Source organism: Balaenoptera musculus, chromosome 3 (genome assembly GCF_009873245.2).
Source record: "Balaenoptera musculus isolate JJ_BM4_2016_0621 chromosome 3, mBalMus1.pri.v3, whole genome shotgun sequence".
Classification (NCBI taxonomy): Eukaryota; Metazoa; Chordata; class Mammalia; order Artiodactyla; family Balaenopteridae; genus Balaenoptera; species Balaenoptera musculus.
In genome coordinates this window covers 88,027,247-88,051,131 of record NC_045787.1, presented here as the reverse complement: position 1 = coordinate 88,051,131, position 23,885 = coordinate 88,027,247, and the positions used below count along the sequence as shown (strand labels likewise).

General features: G+C 37.7%; 1 protein-coding gene across 6 annotated transcripts in view; it reads right to left on the bottom strand.

Annotated features, from left to right (window-relative positions):
- The window catches only part of FER (FER tyrosine kinase), a 462,873-nt gene that overhangs the window by 12,734 nt on the left and 426,254 nt on the right, over positions 1–23,885 (bottom strand). For all 6 annotated transcript variants that reach the window (XM_036847883.1, XM_036847884.1, XM_036847879.1 and 3 more), the window contains one exon: positions 17,075–17,229. In XM_036847883.1, coding sequence (XP_036703778.1) covers positions 17,075–17,229 — 155 coding nt within the window. The remainder of the gene's footprint in view (positions 1–17,074; positions 17,230–23,885) is intronic.

Sequence of the window (23,885 nt, the reverse complement as noted above, 5' to 3'; positions counted from 1 at the left end):
GTCCCATGCGTTGGCAGGTGGATTCCCAACCACTGTGCCACCAGGGAAGTCCCCCATTATATCTTCAAATAAGTTTTCTGCCCCTTTCTCTCTCTCTCTCCTCCATCTGGGACTACTATAATGCAAATAGTCTGCTAGATGTTGTCTCATAAGTCCCTTAAGCTCTCTTGGCTTTTTTCATTCTTTTTTCTTTTTATTGCTGTGATTGGATGACTTCCATTGCCCTCTGAGCTCACTGATCCTTTATTCTGTTTCATGTAGTATGATGTTGAACCTCTCTAGCATATTTTTCAATTCAGTTATTGTATTCTTCAACTCTATGTCTTTTCTTTGGTACCTTCTTATATTTTCTATCTCTTTGTTGAAATTCTCACTATGTTCATCCATTCTTTACCACCTTTAACGTTTTACCAGGTGGATAAACTATGTCCGTTTCATGAAGGTTTTTTTCTGAGGTGTTATCTTGTTCTTTCGTTTTGGAACACATTCCTCATTTTGCTTGACTTTCTGTGTTCGTTTCCATGCATTACATGAAACAGCCACCTCCCCCAGTCCTGTAGGAGTGGCCTCCTGTAGGAGATACAACTTACCATCCAGCTCTGACCTAACTCTCCGATGTCTCTCAAGCCTTTGTGATTGTCCAAGCAGCCTATTTTATTTTTTAATATCTCCTAGTAGTTGAAGGTGTTCCAAGACCTGTCAGTGTCCCAAAGAGGAATATCTAGCACATAGATTCAGGCTGATTGGAAGCCAGACCCTCGGGCAGCAACTTTAAAGCATGCAAATATATACAGTCCTATCAGACTGCAAGTGTAAGCCATGCTGGGCATCAGAGCCAGGCGATCTGGAATGTCCCCTGGATTACAGTCACAAAAATAGGGGCTCCAGACAAGTGTATAAGTTCCTTTCTGGGAGATACTGACAAATTGTAGCGAGGCAAAGGGAGTCACAAAATCCTGTTCTCTGGCCTGCATTCCCTGAGAGCACCTTGATAGGCTTCTAGACAAACCTGGAGCCTGCCCTCAGGCTGAAGCTCCAGCACAAGATTATAGGCCTTTCACGGAAAGACTGTGCTCCTGGGTCTGTTGCCTCTTGCTGTGCCCTGAGGGTGGTAGCTGTTTAAGAACGCTTTCTCAGTTCTGTGGGACCCAGGAGTGTCAGCCCTGCTGGTCACCAGAGCCAGGCAATGTAGAGGTGTCTCCTGGCAGCAGCTGAAAAAACTGAGGCACCAGACAAGTGTTTAAGCTCCTTTCTTGGAGATACCAGTGAGCTAGAGTGAGGCAGAGGGATAGCACAAAGACGGCATCCACCAGCCTCATTCCCTGAGAGCAATTCTGTAGGCCCCTAGAAGTGTGCCAGACCAGAAGCCTGCCCCTCAGGCCAAAGCTCCTGGATAAGCAAATGGTCTTTATCAGAAAGACTGGGGGTGTGCTTCAGTCTGCTGCCAGTGCAGTGCCTTGGGAGGTGGCAGTCTGCCCAAAACTCACTCTCAGATTGTTACAGTCCTGTGGGTTCCAGGAATACACGACCCCTGGTCTCCAGAGCCTGGTGATCAAAGGGTGTCCCCTGGGTGGCAGCTACAAAAACCAGGCCACCAGACATGTGTAAAAGCTCCCCTCTGGGAGATACTGGCACTTTGGATCATAGCGGAGGGAAAGCATGAAGATGGTGCCTGCCAGCCTCTGTCCCTAGAGATACCCTGTCAGGGCCCTAGATGCATTAAATTAGATGCCTGCCCCTCAGGCTAATGTGTTAAGATTAGCAAGTGAAGCTCTTTCATGTAAACTCTAGGAGTCTCTCCATTAGCTGATTCTGCCCTGGGCCCTGTGGTGGGTGAGCCCTTTAAGAAGCAGTTCTCAGCTTGCTAAAGCCTTGAGGGCCTTGTGGATGCAAGCCCAGATCATTTTCAAAGCCAGATGTTTTGGGGGCTCATCTCTCAGGTGCAGGTCTTAAAAGATAGGATGCCTGATGTTCCTTCGCTCCTCAGGGAGAAGCTATAGGTTTTGAGTTCCCTCCTGATTGTGGGTCACTGAACCAGGGGTAGGATTTAGGGCAACATTTTAAGTCAGCTGCTCCTACCTGCTCCCATGTGGCTTTTTTCCTCCTTTGCCCAATGTGTACGAATTGCTCAGCTAGTTTTTAGGTTTTTTTTCAGGGGCAAATGTTCCATATGTAGCTGTAGATTCAATGTGTCTGTGGGAGGAGGTGAGTTCAGGATCTACCTATATCACCATCTTGACCTGAAACCTTGCTGGATAATTGTAATGGGCTAAAAGTTACTTACAGCCATATAGCACATTGCTAGTTTTCCATGTCTCATTTGATGCTCACAGTACCCTTTGCAGGGGAAGATACTATCATTCTCATTTGCAAATTAGAAAACATAGGTGTAGAGAAATAGATCGCTTGCTAAGGTCATGCAACTAATGACATGACTGGTTGGGAAACCTGGTCCTGATGGCTGATCCAGGACTCTTTACATTATAAATCCTACCTCTCTTGCATTTCAGAGTACTTAGTTACTTCACAGTAATTAAATTTCTATGGGTTGTATCAGCCCCAAGTTCCCAGGTGACAAATGAAAAAAGTTCTTTTAATGATCGTTACACAGATTGTTTTATTCCTTAGTTGGAACTCAGTATCTTATTTGCCCCTTACAATCACAGTACCCTTGGTAACAGCTGTACTGAGGAGGCAATATATGCTGAGGAGGCTATGAAGTATGCTACCACTGTGTGCTTAAAAAGGGGGGGAGATACGTACAATTAGATGGCTGAGAAATCTCTGAGAAGAATACAACAATATGATAAGAGTATTTGCCTTTAGGAAGGGGAATTACATGGCTAGAGACAAGGGTGGGGAGAGGGGCTTACATTTCATTGTAGGCCCTTTACATACTGCTTGACTAAAACAAAACAAAACAAAACGAAAACAAGTTTATGCATCATCTTTTCAAAAATTAAATGACAACACTAATGACAAAATAATGGTGAAAATAACTTTAATTCTATGTCCCTAAGCCAAAATTTCACAGAGGTTTCTTAGACTGAAGGGGTTTCCCATCTACCCTAACCCCACACACTGCATGAAGACTTGGGCAGCATTTCATCTACTCTGAGGGCAAAAGTGAAAAAAAGAATCTGTGGGGAAAAAAAGACCCCTGGAAATGAGGCAAACTTTTACCACCAATCATAAATTGATATTTGCATAAAACATGGAAGAAGTGGAACAAAAAATAAGACTTTCATAAAATATTTATGTTTTCTCTTGTTAAAAAAGTGCTAGGATTCAGAGCTAATCTTCAGTAATTTTAGTCTATGAGAACTAAATTTCTCAGGGTTGCCATGACACCTGTAGACACTCAGGAACTCCCTCATTGGATTCGGTAACAAATACTCCCCACTTCTTTCTCATCCTGTTAAAAATCTCTCCCTCATCTAAATTGTTCTGCATTTTATTTTTTATTTTTTATCAATTTTTAAAATTGAAGTATAGTTGATTACAAGGTTGTTTTAATTTCTGCTGTACAGCAAGGTGATTCAGTTATACATACACATACATTCTTTTTTTAAAATATTATTTTCCATAATGGTTTATCATAGAATATTGAATATAGTTCTCTGTGCTTATCCATTGTTGTTTATCCATTCATAATGCTACATCTGCTAATCCCAACCTCCCATTCCATCCCTTCCCCAACCCCCTCCCCCTTGGCAACCACCAGTCTGTTCTCTGTGTCCACGACTCTGTTTCTGTTTCATAGATAGGTTCATTTGTGTCATATTTTGGATTCCACATATAAGTGATATCATATGGTATTTCTCTTTCTGACTTCACTTAGTATGATAATCTCTAGTTGCATCCATGTTGCTGAACATGGCATTATTTCGTTTTTTATTCCATTGTATATGTGTTCCACATCTTCTTTATCCATTCATCTGTTGATGGACATTTAAGTTGTTTCCATGTCTTAGCTATTGTAGATGCTGCTGCTGTGAACATAGGGGTGCATATATCTTTTTGAATTATAGTTTTGTGTGGGATCATATCGTAATTCTATTTTTGGTTTTCTGAGGAGCTGTTTTCCACAGTGGCTGCACCAACTTACATTCCTACCAACAGTGTAGGAGGGGTCCCTTTTCTCCACACCCTCTCCAGCATTTATTATTTGTAGACTTTTTAATGATGGCCATTCCGACTGATGTGAGGTGGTATCTCATTGTAGTTTTGATTTGCATTTCTCTAATAATTAGCGATGTTGAGCATATTTTCATGTGCCTGTTGGCCATCTGTATGTCTTCTTTTGAGAAATGTCTATTTAGGTCTTCTGCCCATTGTTTGATTGGGTTGTTTGTATTTTTGTTGTTGAGTTGTATGAGCTATTTATATATTTTGGAAATTAAGCCCTTGTCAGTCGTGTCACTTGCAAATATTTTCTCCCATTCTGTAAGCTGTCTTTTCGTTTTGTTTATGGTTTCCTTTGCTGTGCAAAATCTTGTAAGTTTGATTAGGTCCCATTTGTTTATTTTTGTTTTTATTTCTATTGCCTTGGGAGACTGACCTAAGAAAACATTGGTATGATTTATGTAAGAGAATGTTTTGCCTATGATCTCTTCTAGGAGTTTTATGGTGTCATGTATTATGTTAAAGTCTTTAAAGCCATTCTGAGTTTATTTTTGTGTATGGTGAGAGGGTGTGTTGTTCTGCATTTTATAAAGTTAACATTAAAGACTGCTAAAAGAGGTCCCTCACTGCCAATCAAAGATCTTCTTGCCTGTCTTTATTATATGACATACCAAATTTAGGTCTGGCTCTTAAAGATATTTGGAATTAGAATTTTGATTTGTAAATACTTTAGTCAGCTTGAAATTCAACTAAAACACACTGTGATTGAAAGGCAGGATTTTACTTGGCATAATTGCTTAGCAGTAAGAGGAGTTTTAAAGGCAGTGTAATATAGAGAATCTGGCAAACAGGGTTAAGAACACATTCTAGAGAGCTGGATTTTATTGATAAGGTTTTAGGGCTCCTAAGTCCAGCTCCAGCTCCTTTATAGGGATGCTGTAAGAATCAAGAAGAAGGTGCTTAACAATGTTGTGTCATCTAAAGAAAACCTCTGTTGAGGAAAGTTCCCTCTATGCCTACTTTCTGCAGGGCTTTTATCATAAATGGGTGTTGAATTTTGTCGAAAGCTTTCTCTGCATCTATTGAGATGATCATATGGTTTTTCTCCTTCAATTTGTTAATATGGTGTATCACGTTGATTGATTTGCGTATATTGAAGAATCCTTGCATTCCTGGGATAAACCCCACTTGATCATGGTGTATGATCCTTTTAATGTGCTGTTGGATTCTGTTTGCTAGTATTTTGTTGAGGGTTTTTGCATCTATGTTCATCAGTGATATTGGCCTGTAGTTTTCTTTCTTTGTGACATCTTTGTCTGGTTTTGGTATCAGGGTGATGGTGGCCTCGTAGAATGAGTTTGGGAGTGTTCCTCCCTCTGCAATATTTTGGAAGAGTTTGAGAAGGATAGGTGTTAGCTCTTCTCTAAATGTTTGATAGAATTCACCTGTGAAGCCATCTGGTCCTGGGCTTTTGTTTGTTGGAAGGTTTTTAATCACAGTTTCAATTTCAGTGCTTGTGATTGGTCTGTTCATATTTTCTATTTCTTCCTGGTTCAGTCTCGGCAGTTTGTGCATTTCTAAGAATCTGTCCATTTCTTCCAGGTTGTCCATTTTATTGGCATAGAGTTGCTTGTAGTAATCTCTCATGATCTTTTGTATTTCTGCAGTGTCAGTGGTTACTTCTCCTTTTTCATTTCTAATTCTATTGATCTGAGTCTTCTCCCTTTTTCTCTTGATGAGTCTGGCTAATGGTTTATCAATTTTGTTTATCTTCTCAAAGAACCAGCTTTTAGTTTCATTGATTTTTGCTATTGTTTCCTTCATTTCTTTTTCATTTATTTCTGACCTGATCTTTATAATTTCTTTCCTTCTGCTGGCTTTGGGGTTTTTTTGTTCTTCTTTCTCTAATTGCTTTAGGTGCAAGGTTAGGTTGTTTATTCTAGATGTTTCCTGTTTCTTGAGGTAGGCTTGTATTGCTATAAACTTCCCTCTTAGCAGTGCTTTTGCTGCGTCCCATAGGTTTTGGGTCGTCGTATCTCCATTGTCATTTGTTTCTAGGTATTTTTTGATTTCCCCTTTGATTTCTTCAGTGATCACTTCGTTATTAAGTAATGTATTGTGTAGCCTCCATGTGTTTGTATTTTTTACAGATCTTTTCCTCTAATTGATATCTAGTCTCATAGCGTTGTGGTCGGAAAAGATACTTGATACGATTTCAATTTTCTTAAATTTACCAAGGCTTGATTTGTGACCCAAGATATGATCTATCCTGGAGAATGTTCCATGAGCACTTGAGAAAAATGTGTATTCTGTTGTTTGTGGGTGGAATGTCCTATAAATATCAATGGAGCTGGGGGAATCAGGCTCCCTGACTTCAGACTATATTACAAAGCTTCAGTAATCAAGACAGTTTGGTACTGGCACAAAAACAGAAATATAGATCAATGGAACAGGATAGAAAGCCCAGAGATAAACCCACACACATATGGTCACCTTATCTTTGATAAAGGAGGCAAGCATATACAGTGGAGAAAAGACAGCCTCTTCAATAAGTGGTGCTGGGAAAATTGGACAGGTACATGTAAAAGTATGAAATTAGAACACTCCCTGACACCATGCACAAAAATAAACTCAAAATGGATTAAAGACCTAAGTGTAAGGGCAGACACTATCAAACTCTTAGAGGAAAACACAGGCAGAACACTCTATGACATACATCACAGCAAGATTCTTTTTGACCCAGCTCCCAGAGAAATGGAAATAAGAACACAAATAAACAAATAGGACCTAATGAAACTTAAAAGCTTTTGCACAGCAAAGGAAACCATAAACAAGACCAAAAGACAACCATCAGAATGGGAGAAAATATTTGCAAATGAAGCAACTGACAAAGGATTAATCTCCATGATTTACAAGCAGCTCATGCAGCTCAATAACAAAAAAAACGAACAACCCAATCCAAAAATGGGCAGAAGACCTAAATAGACATTTCTCCAAAGAAGATATACAGATGGCCTACAGACACATGAAAGAATGCTCAACATCATTAATCATTAGAGAAATGCAAATCAAAACTACAATGAGGTATCACCTCAACACCTGTTAGAATGGCCATCATCAAAAAATCTAGAAACAATAAATGCTGGAGAGGGTGTGGAGGAAAGGGAACACTCTTGCACTGTTGGTGGGAATGTAAATTGATACAGCCACTATGGAGAACAGTATGGAGGTTCCTTAAAAAACTACAAATAGAACTACCATATGACCCAGCAATCCCACTACTGGGCATATACCCTGAGAAAACCATAGGTCAAAAAGAGTCATGTACCACAATGTTCATTGCAGCTCTATTTACAATAGCCAGGACCTGGAAGCAACCTAAATGTCCATCGACAGATGAATGGATAAAGAAGATGTGGCACATATATACAATGGAATATTACTCAGCCATAAAAAGAAATGAAATGGAGGTATTTGTAATGAGGTGGATGGAGTTAGAGTCTGTCATACAGAGTGAAGTAAGTCAGAAAGAGAAAAACAAATACAGTATGCTAACACATATATACGGAATCTAAGGGAAAAAAAAAAGGCCACGAAGAACCTAGTGGTAAGACGGGAATAAAGACACAGACCTACTAGAGAATGGACTTGAGGATATGGGGAGGGGGTGGGGTGAGATGTGACAGGGTAAGAGAGTGTCATGGACATACATACACTACCAAATGTAAAACAGATAACTAGTGGGAAGCAGCCGCATAGCACAGGGAGATCAGCTCGGTGCTTTGTGACCACCTAGAGGGGTGGGATGGGGAGGGTGGGAGGGAGGGAGATGCAAGAGGGAGGAGAAATGGGAACATATTGTATATGTATAACTGATTCACTTTGTTATAAAGCAGAAGCTAACACACCATTGTAAGGCAATTATACTTCAATAAAGATGTTTAAAAAAAAAAAAAAAAAGAAAACCTCTGAGTAAATAAAAAGAATACAGTCCTTTATTTTATCCTGTGATTGTTCTCCTTAGGAATATAGCTTTAGAGTAATAACCACCCCAGAGAAGAATCACTGGAAAATAGCAGGGCTGCCATTTTCTCTACATTTTGAGGAATGGTGGAATTAGTTTGTGATCTGCAAAGCTTCCAAAAGCTTCTCTTGCCAGCACATGGGAAGACACACTAAGGGTGAGGATTAGTTTCTGTGGAGTATTAAGTTAAAAAATTTCATTGTTGGGAACTAGAACGGCTTAGTCAATTTCTCACAATGACAACTACCTACACTTATCTATGCCATAGCCTTGCTGATATGCAAAATACAAAGCAGATTCTGGTGTCTCGATCCACCCCCAATTCACTTCCAAAACAATAACATTCCAAAGCTTTATCTGGAAAACATCTGGTGGTTCCTCAAGAAGTTAAGCACAGAATTACCATATTACCTAATGTGTACTCAGAATAATTGAAAATAGGTCCTCAAATAAATCCTGCCATACAGATGTTTATAGCAGAGTTATTCACAAGAGCCAAAAGGTAAACACTGCTCAAATATACATCAATGAATGAACAGATAAATAAATGGTGGTAAATATATCCAGCAGAATGATTATTCATCCATAAAAAGTAGTAAAATAATGACACATGCTACAACATGGATGAACCTTGAAAACATTATACTAAGTGAAAGAAGTCACATACCAAAGGTCACATATTGTATGATTCCATTTATATGAAATATGCAGAATAGGTAAATACATAGCAACAAAAAGCAGATATGTGGTTGCCAGTGGCTGAGGGAAGGAAGGAATGGGGACTAACTGCTTAATATGGGTATAAATTTTATTTTGGAGTGATGACAGTGTTTTGGAACTAGACAGAGGCAGTGGTTGCACACCACAGTGAATGTACTAAATGCCATTGAATTGTTTGCTTTAAAATGGTTAATTTTATGTTACATGAATTTCACCTCCAAGCTCTTTCTAAGTTACCTGGTCTTTAATTAAGCCATTAAGACATTTGTAAATACCTTATTAATTTCTCATGGTGAAGTAATTTTTCACTTTAAATCAATAAAGAATCATTTTATGATATTTTCAGTTTAATTTTTATTTTATATTGGAGTATACTTGATTTACAATGTTCTGTTAGTTTCAAGTATACATCAAAGTGATTCAGTTATATATACATACATATATCCATTCCTTTTCAGATTTTTTTCCCATATAGGTCATTACAGAACATTGAGTAGATCCCTGAGCTATACAGTAGGTCCTTGTTGATTATCTGTTTTATAGATAGCAGTGTGTATCTGTTAATCCCAAACTCCTAATTTATCCCCCACCCCCGACATTTCCCCTTTGGTAACCATAAGTTTGTTTTCGAAGTCTGTGAGTCCATTTCTGTTTTGTAAATAAGTTCATTTGTATCATTTTTTTTAGATTCCACATATAAGTAATATCATATGATATTCGTCTTACTGTCGGACTTACTGCACTCAGTATGACGATCTCTAGGTCCATCCATATTGCTGCAAATGGCATTATTTCACTCTTTTTTATGGCTAATATTCCATTTATATATAATATTCCATTGTATATGCACCACGTCTTCTTTATACATTCCTCTGTCAATGGATATTTAGGTTGCTTCCATGTCCTGGCTATTGTAAATAGTGCTGAAATGAACATTGGGGTGCATGGATCTTTTGGAATTATGGTTTTCTCCAGATATATGCCCAGGAGTGGGATTGCTGCAGCACACGGTAGTTCTGTTTTTAGCTTTTTAAGGAACCTACATATTGTTCTTCATAGTGGCTGTACCAATTTACATTCCCACCAACAGTGTAGGAAGGTTCCCTTTTCTCCACACCCTCTCCAGCATTTATTGTTTGTAGACTTTTTGATGACAGCCATTCTGACTCGTGTTAGGCGATACCTCATTGTAGTTTTGATTTGCTTTTCTCTAATAATTAGCGATGTCGAGCATCTTTTCATGTGCCTGTTGGTTATCTGTAAGTCTTTTTTGGAGAAATGTCTATTTAGATCTTATGCCCATTTTTTGATTGGGTCGTTTGTTTTTTTGATATTAAGCCGCATGAGCTGTTTGTGTATTTTGGAGATTAATTCCTTGTCAGTTGCTTCATTTACGAATACTTTCTCCCATTCTGTGGGTTGTCTTTTCATTTTGTTTATGTTTCCTTTGCTGTACAAAAGCTTTTAAGTTTAATTAGGTCCCATTTGTTTATTTTTGTTTTTATTTTCATTACTCTAGAAAGTGGATCCCAAAAGATCTTTCTGCGATTTATGTCAGAGTGTTCTGCCTGTGTTTTCCTCTAAGAGTTTTATAGTATCCGGCCTTACATTTAGGTCTTTAATCCATTTTGAGTTTATTTTTGTGTATGGTGTTAAAGAATGTTCTAATGTCATTCTTCTAGATGTAGCTGTTTATTCTTTTAGATGTGGCTGCTAGTATTTGGTTGAGGATTTTTGTGTCTATGTTCATTAGTGATATTGGCCTGTACTTTTCTTTCTTTGTGATATTTTTGTCTGGTTTTGGTAACAGGGTGATGGTGGCCTCGTAGAATGAGCTTGGGAGTGTTCATTCCTCTACATTTTTTTTGGAATAGTTTCAGAAGGATAGGTGTTAACTTTTCTCTAAATGTTTGATAGAATTCACCTATGAAGCCATCTGGTCTTGGACTTTTGTTTGTAGGGAGTCTTTAAATCACAGTTTCAAGTTCAGTACTTGTGATTGGTCTGTTCATATTTTCTATTTATTCCTGGTTCAGTCTTGGAAGATTGTACCTTTCTAAGAATTTGTCGATTTCTTCTAGGTTGTCCATTTTATTGGTGTATAGTTGCTTGTAATAGTCTCTTATGATCCTTTGTATTTCTGTGGTGTCTGTTGTAACTTTATCATTTCTAATTTTATTGATTGAGCTCTCTCCCTTTTTTTCTTGATGAGTCTAGTAGCTAAAGGCTTATCAATTTTGTATATCATTTCAAAGAACCAGCTTTTAGTTTCACTGATCTTTGCTGTTGTTTTCTTTCTCTCTATTTTATGTATTTCTTTGCTGATTTTTCTTTCTTTCTTTCTTTCTATTAATGTTGGGTTTCATTTGTTCTTTCTCTAGTTGCTTTAGGTGTAAGTTTTGGTTGTTTATTTGAGATTTTTCTTGTTTCCTGAGTTAAGATTGTATTGCTATAAACTTCCCTCTTAGAACTGCTTTTGCTGTGTCCCATAGGTTTTTGGATCATCGTGTTTTTGTTGTCATTTGTCTCTAGGTATTTTTTGATTTCCTCAGTGATCCACTGGTTATTTAGTAACATATTGTTTAGCCTCCACATGTTTGTGTTTTTTACAGCTTTTTTCTTGTAGTTGATTTTTAGTCTCACAGCGTTGTGTTTGGAAAAGATGCTTGATTTCAATTTTCTTAAATTTACTGAGGCTTGATTTGTGACCCAAGATGTGATCTGTTGTGGAGGATGTTCCGTGTGCACTTGAGAAGAAAGTGTAATCTGCTGCTTTTGGATGGAATGCTCTATAAATATCAATTGAGTCCATCTGGTCTAATGTGTCATTTAAGGCCTGTGTTTCTTTACTGATTTTCTGTCTGGATGATTTGTCCATTGATGAAAGTGGGGTGTTAAAGTCCCCCATTTTTATTGTGATACTGTTGACTTCTTTTATGACTGTTAGCATTTGCCTTATATATTGAGGTGCTCCTATGTTGGGTGCATATATATTTACAATTGTTATATCTTCTTCTTGGATTGATCCCTTGATCATTATGTAGTGTCCTTTTTTGTCTCTTGTAACAGTCTTTATTCTAAAGTCTATTTTGTCTGATATGTGTATTGCTATTCCAGCTTTCTTTTGATTTCCATATGCATGGAATACTATCTTCCATTCCCTCACTTTCAGTCTGTACGTGTCCCCGGATCTGAAGTGGGTCTCTTGTAGACAGCATATATATGGGTCTTGGTTTTGTATCCATTCATCCAGTCTGTGTCTTTTGGTTGGAGCATTTAATCCATTTACATTTAAGGTAATTATCAATATGTATGTTCTTATTGCCATGTTGTTAATTGTTTGGGATTTGTTTTTTTAGGTCTTTTTTTCTTACCTTCCTCTTTTGTTCTATTCTCTTGTGATTTGATGACTATCTTTAGTGTTGTGTTTAGATTGCTTTTTCTTTTTTGTGTGTGTATCTATTGTAGACTTTTAGTTTGTGGTTCCCATGAGGTTTTGATATAGCAGTCTATATATGTACAAGATTCTTTTAAGTTGCTGGTCTCTAATTTTCAAATGCATTTCCAATATCCTGAATTTGTACTCTCCTATTCTCATGACTGCTGGTTTTGATATCTTATTTGCATGTGGATGATTTGCTACCTTTACTGCATGTTTGCCTTTACTGGTCAGTTTTCCCATTTGTAATCTTCTTGTTTCTAGTTGTGGCCTTTTTTTTTCCACCTAGAGAAGTTCCTTTAACATTTGTTGTAAAGCTGGTTTGGTGGTGCTGAATTTTCTTAGCTTTTGCTAGTCTGTAATGCTTCGATTTCTCTGTCAAATCTGAATGAGAGGCTTGCTGGGTAGAATATTCTTGGTTGTAGGTTTTTCCCTTTCAACACTTTAAATATATCCTGCCACTCCCTCTGGCCTGCAGAGTTTCTGCTGAAAACCCAGCTGGTAACCTTATGGGGATTTCCTTGTATGTTATTTGTTGCTTTTCTCTTATTGCTTTTAACACATTATTGACTGGGGGATTTTTGCAGAAACTAACGTCTGTGGCCAGGTGATTTGTTATGTAAGTGAATATTGAAACACCCATGTTTGAGTAAATATCAACAACTTTTTTTGCACTGAATGTATTTATTTGAAACTTTGTACATGTCTTACTAAAGTATTCTAATATTTCATTAGAGTGTGATAGGCAGTATAGTAGGCACCTCTGTGCAGGGGAACAGAACAGCTATTACAAATATACTGTGTTTCACTGCACTTTCCCCTGTTAGAGCAGACTGTACACTTTCTGGTGGAATTTGTTTTTTTAGTCCTATGGGTATGGTTTCCTCTAGAATATGTTCTTTTATTTTACCTGATAGTTGACAAGGTGGATCTTTGTGGGGGGGTCTTTTAGAAATGCCACAAGAAGGACCATGTGCAGGACTACCACTGCATTCACCAGAATTCTCAGTTACCCATTCTCTAGCTACTGCTAACAAAAATTGCTTGTAAGTCATTTTATTCTGTGCATTAAGGCTACAATAAATTTTAAACTCATTGAATAAACCACACTACTCAAATAGAAACCCACTTTCTTATACCATTTTCGAGTTTTCCAGAGGATATTGAAGTTTGCCAGATATTGATCGGATCGATCAACTTCTTTCATATATTTATTATACTCTAATATACAAGTGGGTTTAGTTATCTGATGGCCAGTCCTCCTGTCTTCCTTTCCTGTAGATGCTATGGAGGCGTCATGAAGAGTTGTCACCATGCAGACTAGCCTCTTGTCTTTCCATATAAGAAGAATCACTTCTCCCTTCCATAAGAATGTCATTTCTCCCCTCTGTAGATGTTTAGATTTCTTCTTTAATTGGTTTGGTAGACCATGATTCTCTCTTATAGTCCCACAAACTCTGGTTTTATTTTTCAACAATATTTCAGATGTGGACACACTGTTGTAATAATTGTCTTTGTAAATATGGTGCCATGAACCAAGATAAGGTTGTAGGACCGATAATATTGTTTCTTGCAGTTTCTTTCCTTCACCCATGTAAATCTCAAGGTAGCATATATATCGTTTCATTTTCGGTAACCATCCTGACCAAAATTCCATATTTTGTAAGTTTTCTGGGAATATAGGTTTTGAATCTGAGTCGTCCTCTCCACTCTAATTGCCTCCTCAAGTGATAGCTCTTGTTTGGGTATACAGATCAATTGAAATTTTGGTAGAAAATAATACAAAAGAGGTTTAGCTTTTGAAGTTCTGTCTGCAGGAAGTGCAGTTTCTGAGTTATGGTTAAAGTGAAGAAATATCATTATTTGTTTGAACCTTCTTCTTGTCATAATCTTTGGAAAGACAGGTGTTTCAAGTAAGGGATCAGTCGACCAATATTCTTTCCAGTGTGACTTTATTTGTCCCATCAAAATTATTAATCCAAGAAACTTCTTCATGTCACTAGTGGTTACATCAGTCCATTTTAAATCCTTATCATAGTTTTTATATGATTTTTCATTCTGCTGGTGATATGGATTTGTTTGAGAAGTGACCAACTCAAAAAAGTCGTTACCAAAAATTGTTATTTCACTAACACTTTGTGGGTTATTACAGTCAGCAGTTACACCTGACACACCTGTAAAGTCTTCTAATTCTCATGAAATGTTGTCTTCAATCCACTCTTCTGTAGAAGCAAAGGAGCATTCTCCAGCACCATGAGTTTCATTTTCACCTTCCGTATCAGAATCAGTCACTAAGGTTTTTTTGTCTTTTTGTTGGTCTAATATTCACATCGTGTGAATCAGAACTATATATTCTGAAGAACTATCATCTTCTGAGACACTAGTATACATGTTGCTCAATCAGAGAAAGTATCTGCATAAAATTCACTGAAAAATTCTTTTTCACTCAAAATTTTGTGATGCGTCATTTTTGAAAATTTTATGGTAATAGACTTGTGTTTATAATATACACAAGGTTGGAACAAAAACCTAACGGACCAAAATGTGAATGATAATGACATCATAAGCTGTCTAATGAACTGTTGATCAACTTTAAGCTCTAACAACTTTGCAAGTTGATATTAATTGTATCACTCTCTAAAAACGTATTGATATGTCTCTGGTCAATAACGTTTGGGTAACAAGAGACATATTAATATGTCTCCTGTCAATAAATTGTTAACATTTTCTCTTTGTCTTTAATTTTTGTTAATTTGATTAATATGTGTCTTGGCATGGCCCTCCTCAGGTTTACCCTGTATGGGATTTTTTGTGCCTCCTGGACTTGAGTGATTGTTTCCTTTCCCATGTTAGGGAAGTCTTTGGCTATTATCTCTTCAAATATTTTCTCAGGCCCTTCCTCTTTTCTCCTTCTGCAACCCCTATAATGTGAATGTTGGTGCATTTCATCTTGTCCCAGAGATCTCTTAGTTTGTCCTCATCTCTTTTCATTCTTTTTCCTTTATTCTGCTTTGTGGCAGTGATTTCCACCAATCTGTCTTCCAGCTGACTTATTCATTCTTCTGCCTCATTTATTCTGCTACTGATTCCTCCTAGTATATTTTTCATTTCAGTTAGTTATTGTTCATCTCTGTTTGTTCTTTAAATCTTCTAGCTCTTTGTTAAACATTTTTTGTATCTTCTTGGTCTGTGCCTCCATTCTTTTTCTGAGATCTTGGATCATCTTTTTCAGGCAGACTGCCTATTATCTCCTCCTCACTTAGTTGTTCTTCTGGGGTTTTATCTTGTTCCTTCATCTGGAACATATTTCTCTGCTGTCTCATTTTTTCTAACTTTCTGTGTTTGTGGGCTCTGTTCTGCAGGCTGCAGGATTGTAGTTCTTCTTGCTTCTGATTTCTGACCCCTGGTGGGTGAGGTTGGTCCAAGGGCTTGTGCAGGCTTCCTGGTGCCTTCCCACTGGTGGGTGGAGTTGGATCTTGTCCCTCATCTCATTGTGGCTTCTTCTTTGTCTTTGGATGTAGACTATCTTTTTTGGTAGGTTCCAGTCTTTTTTTGCTGATGGTTGTTCAGCACTTAAGTTATGATTTTGGTGTTTTTATAACAGGAGGTGAGCTCAAGTCCTATTCTACTCTGCCATCTTGTCTTCAATCTCTCTAATATGCTTTCATGTCACAAACCTCAGCTTCTTCCCTCTCACACCTGGTCTAGGTCCAGCCGGAAGGAGGCAGAAGTAGGAGGCTGAGTCAAGGCTTGGTGCCCTGGCCACGTGGAGGTGGCACTTACTAAATATTTTCTGATGAATGCTTTGTTACGAGCTGCAGCGAGGCAGGGACCATGATGAGGGGCAGCGGCCACACATGCATGGTGCCAGCTGGCACGGAGTCTCACAAGCTGCGCGCCCTTGCCTGCCTCTTGTGCATCTCCACTTCGAGGAGCAGGACTGAGGACACAAGGACACTGACTGCATGATGCTTCCCTCCACTTTATGATATTTTTATTCAAAACATACTATACCCATTCACCAACTCATGGCTCATATGCTGCTTCCCTTAATGAAAATGTAATTTTTAATTTCACTTAAAAGCATATTATTTTTTTTTTTAAATAAAATTCTTGAGTTCTTACCCATCTTGGTATGGCCCATTTCATCCCAACCACAGATAATACAAGCTGTATTTACTTCCAATTACGACACATAAAAATTCAAGTGAAAAAAATCCCTGCTGTTTTAAAATGTAACAACTCCCATCTCTCTCTTCCCACAAGATTTATACAAGTTCCAGAGACTGAGATGCTAAGAAACCATGTCAATTTTCAGAGTGAGAAGAAACAGCATTGACTGACTTAATATTTAGGAACCTAACATTAGATGAGGTTATTGGACCAATTATAAGACATTCAAAAGAAATGGTCCAGAGCCACAGCAACGTTTTTACTCTGGGTATAATTTGACTATTAAGATAGAAATAAATAATCTTTTTTGGATAACAATAAAAACTTTCAGAGGTACAGTCATACTTAACAATGCTTGTATTATCCATCTTTTAAATCTAGCAATCTTCCATACAAAAATCTGATTAATAAGATCAGTGAATTAAGTTTGTGCTCATGTTCAAGTGTAAAGTCTGAACACTTACACATCCTTTTTTGTTGCTCCACAGATGATTCTAACTGGAGCTCTGCTCTACCCCTGTAACTTTGCTTGTGAACGTTTTGTGCTAACGGAGTCCATTTTTACCACCAAAAAGAAAAAAGTCTATTCTTACCATAATTAAGAGCTTCTGGTGCTGTCCATTTAATGGGAATCTGCTTTAAGCCAGAAGATGAATACACTCCACCATCCTCTTGACGAGACATTCCAAAGTCACTGATTTTCAGAACATTATTTTCACCTACCAGACAGTTTCTTGCAGCAAGATCCCTAGGTTACAGTAAGACATAGAAAACACCTATTAAAACAAACTGAAAGCTGCTTTCACACTTATGACTTCCATGCTTTGCAATTTTACATTTGCAGTGTATTCATAATGAGGTTAAGAATGCTTGCAATTTACCAGTCTTTCCCATCTTTTCTGTCATAGGTAAAAATCATCCACAAGAACATTTGCATATGGAACAGGCCACATGCTAATCTCTAGCCACCACATATATTATTTCTATTTAAATAGAAAGACACTGATTCTAGGGTTAAGAGAGAAAAATCACAGAGGAGAGTCTAAGCAGACTTGGCATTATTTCTCCTTTGACTGGCTTTCCTAGAGCAGCACTAACAGAACTTTCTGTGACAATGGCATATGCTGTCTGGCATGACCTGTGCTGCCCAGTAGGTAGCCATTGGCCACGTGAGACTACTGAACATGTGCAATGTGGCTGGTGTGATGGGAAACTGAAATTTTAAATTTTCTTTACTTTCAGTTAGTTAATTTAATTTAAATAGCTGCATGTGGCTTGTAGCTGCTAAGTAGCCTTTGGCAGTGTAGCCCTAGAATTTCCCAAAGGTTGGAGAATGGCTGAGGTGCCAGAGAGTCTGGCGACTCTTTTGTTTTTTTTTTTTTTTGCATCTGGGATGTGCAAAACCCTACGTGATGATCTGCCCTGCCTCTCTCTCTCTCAACTTGTCTTGTTCCAGTCTGTCCATAATTTGCTATATTCCAGCCATATTCAGCTTCTTTTTGTCCCCAAACATAGGACAAATCCCCTAAACATGGCAAGCTTATTTCTACTGTAGGGCTTTGCACTTAGCTATTCCCTTTGCCTGGAGTGCTCTCCTTCTAGGCTTTTGCATAGCTGGCTCCTCTTCATTCATTCTTAGCTCAAACTGCTATACTTCCTAACCTCCCCTGCAGCTAGCTGTGGCTGTAATCTAAATACTGGCCAATGAGATATAAGCAGAAGAGTTGTCTAGAATTTTTAGGAAGTTTCTTTAAAAGAAAGGGGAAGTACCATTACATTTCTCTCCTCAGAGAACTCTATCTTGACCACCCTTAACTAAGAGGAAAGACAGCAGTGAACTAAACAGACCAAGTACTCTCATTCTAGTGGGGAAGACATTCAATAGTCACATTCATATATGTACATATAAATGTTTATATATAGAAAATATAGATAAAGTATATGAGCATGCACACACACAAAGAATATCAGATAATAGGTCAAATGATGTTGAGTGTTAAGAAGAAAAAGAGTTGTATAAAGGGAAAAAGATTTACAAGCGGGAATCCTATTTTAGATAGGTTGTTAGGAAAGGTCTCTTTTTGATAATGTGATATTTGATCAAAGACCTGAAGGAAGTTAAGGAACACGCCATGAGGATATCTAGGTGAAGAGCAGTCAAGGTAGAAGGAATAGTAGATACAAAGGCCCTAAAATTGGTTCATGCTTGGTATATTCAAGGAACATCAAGGAAGCCAGCAGAGCTGGAAGGGAATGAGTGAGGGAGAGAATAGCAGATTTAATCAGAGTTAGCCAGGACCAAATAATATATGGCCTTTTAATAGTAGGCTCCTTGGCTTTTATTCAGCTAGGAGGTAACCAGAGAGTTCTGCACACAGGAATGACATAATGTGACTTATTTTTTGAAGGATTATATGTTACTATGTGGAGAATGGACTGGCAAAACCAGAGAGACCAGTAAGCAGACTATTTCAGAAGTCTAGGAGAGATGACGATAGCCTACACTAAGATGAAAGTGGTGGAGGTGGTCAGAAGCTATCAGATTCAGAATATATTTTGAAAGTATCAATACAATCAGTAGGGTCTGCTGGTAGACTGGATGTGGAGTAGGAGAGAAAAAGAGTCATGGATGACCCAAGATATTTTGGCCTAAGCAACTGGAAGATTGGAACTGACAGTGAAATGGGTAACTGGGGGAAGAACAAGATTCACAGAGTGTGGCAGAGACAGCCAGTTGCCCCCTAATGTCCATTTCCTCTTCTGTTTTAGTAATAAGTGCTCCATAATTTCAAGGATTGAAGAAAGAAGGCTGAGAAGGAGCAGCAAGTGAGGCAGGAGGGAAACCAACAGAGGGGCTGGTGTCCTGGAAGCCAAGTGAGGAAAGCTTTTCGAGGGGGAATAGAAATTAACTGACATCTACTACTGAGAAGACAAGAAAGATGAGGACTATGAACTGGCCATTAGATTTGACAACATGGAATTTAATGAGACACTGACAAGAGCAATCTCAGAGGAGTGGTGGGTACAATAGCATGACTGGAGTGTGTTCAAAGAGAATGAGAAAAAGAAGTGGAGATAGTGAGTTTAGACGCTCTTCTGAGTAAATTTGCTATAAAGGGGTACAGAGAAATGGGGAGGCAACTAGAGGGGGTTTCAGGTCAAAGGAGTTTTTCCCCTAATATGGGGGCTATTACATGTATTTATGCAGACAGGAATAATATACTGTATAGAGGGTAAAACTAATGCAGGAAGGGAAAGGTGACAATGGCAGGTGTGAAGCCCTTGAAAAGAGGTGATGGTATCCATCTGTGCTCTTCAGAGCTGTATCCCCAATGCCCAGAATAGTACTTGGCACATAGTAGGTGCTCAATAAATGTTTGTTGAATGAATACATATATATTGTCTTATCCTAGCAGTGATCCCTGCTGAAGGCAGGTCGTCTATTCTGTGCTTTCTTTTGTAATTCTTTTCCCCTGAGGAACAATCAACAACTTGTTTCTCTTTCAGCTGAGATGGCTTTACATATTTACCTTTGAAATGCACCTCTATATGTCAAACAAACATGACTCAAGGCTTCTAAAAAAATAAAGTCTAATTTATAGGATTGGTCTTGTAACATAGGAAGTACCTTGAGCAACTGACTTATATCAGTAGTTGACTGGTAATGATGATATTTCCTCAGGGAGTTAAATTAGCCTTTTATGTTTTAGTAGGAACCTTGGGCGATAGTACCTAAACAAACACATTCAGAAAGGAATGTGACATTTTCTACCTTACTAATTTGCTAAGATTGGCTTTATTCATCAGATCCCAGTTTCACAATGGAGAACCTTAGAAGAAGCCCAAGGTTAAAATTAAATCTTTGACTTGCTTCCCAGCACCCACTGGAAGAGTGAGGGACTCTGGTTTGTTGCTAGACAAAGTGAGTGATAGTGAAATGCTGGTCCATCTTAATCTGTAGGAAGGAACTATATTATATGTGCTCAGGAACACCAAGTCCTACCTATGGCAGAGATGGCCAGAATAAACAATAGCTTTGCCACTTATTTGAGTGGCCTTGGTTAATCTTCATTTTAGGTATCTATAAAACACAACCTAGCAGGGTTAAATGGGCTAATGGTTGTAAAGTGCTAGTATGCAATATATGATTCAAAATAAGTCTTAAACAAACAAACTATTACTGCTGCTGCTGCTACTACTACTACAAGAGGACTTGCAACAGTGAGATAGAGTTTGTGACCTGCAGTATTTAAAGATGATATGATTTTTATTTTTACACAGAAAATCTCAAGGAATTTAAGTAACAAGAACTAATAAACAAATTTAGCAAAGCTGCAAGGTAAAAGGTTAATATTAAAAAATATTCTTGCATGATAGCAGTGAACAATTGGAAAATAAAATAAATTCCATTTACAGTAATGCCAATAAAACAAATACCTAAAAATAAGACAATCAAGTTTTTTTACACTCACAACAACTATAAAACTTGACTGAGAAAAAAACAATAAATAAAAGGAAAGACAGTCCATGCTCATGAAGTAGAAGTCAATATTGCTAAGATGGCCAAATTAATCTATAGATTTAATGCAATCTCAGTCATTCTAGCAGACATCTTTGTAAAATTAGACGAGCTCATTTTAAAGGCCATATATGACAAACCCACAGGTAACATCATTCTCAATGGTGAAAAACTGAAAGCATTTCCTCTAAGATCAGGAACAAGACAAGGATGTCCACTCTTGCCACCTTTATTCAACATAGTTTTGGAAGTTTTAGCCACAGCAATCAGAGAAGAGAAAGAAATAAAAGGAATCCAAATCAGAAAAGAAGAAGTAAAACTGTCACTGTTTGCAGGTGACATGATACTATACATAGAAAATCCTGAAGACACTACCAGAAAACTACTAGAGTTCATCAATGAGTTTGATAAAGTTGCAGATACAAAATTAATACACAGAAATCTCTTGCATTCCTATACACTAACAAACAACGAAAGATCAGAAAGAGAAATTAAGGAAACAATCCCATTTACTTTCGTATCAAAAAGAATAAAATACCTAGCAATAAACATACCTAAGGAGGCAAAAGACCTGTACTCAGACAACAATAAGATGCTGATGAAAGAAATCAAAGATGACACAAATAGATGGAGAGATACACTATATTCTAGGATTGGAGGAATCAATATTGTTAAAATGAATATACCACCCAAGGTAATGTACAGATTCAATGCAATCCCTATCAAATTACCAATGGCATTTTTCACAGAACTAGAACAAAAAATTTTACAATTTGTGTGGAAACACAAAAGACCCCGAAAAGCCAAAGCAATCCTGAGAAAGAAAAATGGAGCTGAAGGAATCAGGCTCCCTGACTTCAGACTATACTACAAAGCTGCAGTTTGGTACTGGCACAAAAACAGAAATACAGATCAATGGAACAGGATAGAAAGCCCAGAAATAAACTCATGCACTTATGGTCAACTAATCTATGACAAAGAAGGCAAGAATATACAATGGAGAAAAGACAGTCTCTTCAATAAGTGGTGCTGGGAAAACTGGACAGCTACATGTAAAAGAATGAAATTAGAACACTCCCTAACACCATACACAAAAATAAACTCAAAATGGATTAAGGACCTAAATATAAGACCAGATACTATAAAACTCTTAGAGGAAAACATAGGCAGAACATTCTCTGACATAAATCACAGCAAGATCTTTTTTGACCCACCTCCTAGAGTAATTGAAATAAAAACAAAAATAAACAAATGGGACCTAATGAAACTGAAAAGCTTTTGCATGGCAAAGGAAACAATAAAACAAAAAGAGAACCCACAGAATGGGAGAAAATATTTGCAAACGAAGCGACAAGGGATTAATCTCCAAAATATACAAACAGCTCATGCAGCTCGATACCTAAAAAAACCAAACAACCCAGTCAAAAAATGGGCAGAAAGCTGGTTTGGGGGTGCTGAATTCCCTTAGCTTTTGCTTGTCTGTAAATCTTTTGATTTCTCTGTCGAATCTGAATGAGACCCTTGCTGGGGAGAGTATTCTTGGTTGTAGGTTTTTTCCCTTTTGTATACGTATAACTGATTCACTTTGCCATACAGCAGAAACTAACACAACATTGTAAATCAACTATACTCCAATAAAAATTAATTTAAAAAAAGGGTAGAAGATCTAAATAGACATTTCTCCAAGGAAGACATACAGATGGCCAGGATGCACACTGAAAGATGCTCAACATCACTAATTATTAGAGAAATGCAAATCAAAACTACAATGAGGTATCACCTCACATCAGTCAGAATGGCCATCAACAAAAAGTCTACAAGCAATAAATGCTGGAGAGGGTGTGGAGAAACGGGAACCCTCCTACACTGTAATGGGAATGTAAACTGGTATAGCCACTATGGAGAACAGTATGAAGGTTCCTCAGAAAACTAAAAATAGAGCTACCATATGATCCAGCAATCCCACTCCTGGGCATATATCCAGAGAAAACTGTAATTTAAAAAGATACATGCACCCCTATGTTCATTTCAGCACTATTTACAATAGCCAAGACACGGAAGCAACCTAAATGTCCATTGACAGAGGAATGGATAAAGAAGATGTGGTACATATGTACAATGGAATAGTACTCAGCCATAAACAAAAAATGAAATAATGCCATTTGCAGCAACATGGATGGACCCAGAGATTGTCATTCTGACTGAAGTCAGTCAGATAAAGACAAATATCATATGATATCACTTATATGTGGAATCTAAAAAAAAAAAAAGGTACAAATGAACTTATTTACAAAACAGAAATAGAGTCATAGTTGTAGAAAACAAACTTATGCTTACCAGGGGAGAAAGGGGCAGGGGAGGGATATTGTGAGAGATTGGGGGATTGGGACTGTAATATACACACTACTATATATAAAATAGATAACTAATAAGGACCTGCTGTATAGCACAGGGAACTCTCCTCAATACTTGTAATGACCTATATGGGAAAAGAATCTAAAAAAGTGTGGATATATGTATGTGTATAACTGATTCACTTTGCTGTACACCTGAAACTAACACAACATTGTAAATCAACTGTACTGCAATAAAAATTTTTAAAAAAAGGACATGGAAATGTAAAGGTTCTAGAATAAAGTAATTTTAAGAAAGAAGTATAAAGTTGAATGACTTACCTAACCTGATGCTAAATCTCACTATAAAGCTACTGTTATTAATACAGTTAAGTAAAGGAAAATAAGATATTATGGATCAGTGGAACAGAATAGAGGGTCCAGAAATTTATCACATACGTATGGTCAACTGATCGTGACAGAAGTACAATGGCACTGCAGGGCGCCCCTCCCAATCTTATTCGTGAACTGGCTGACACCTCCTCAGAGCCA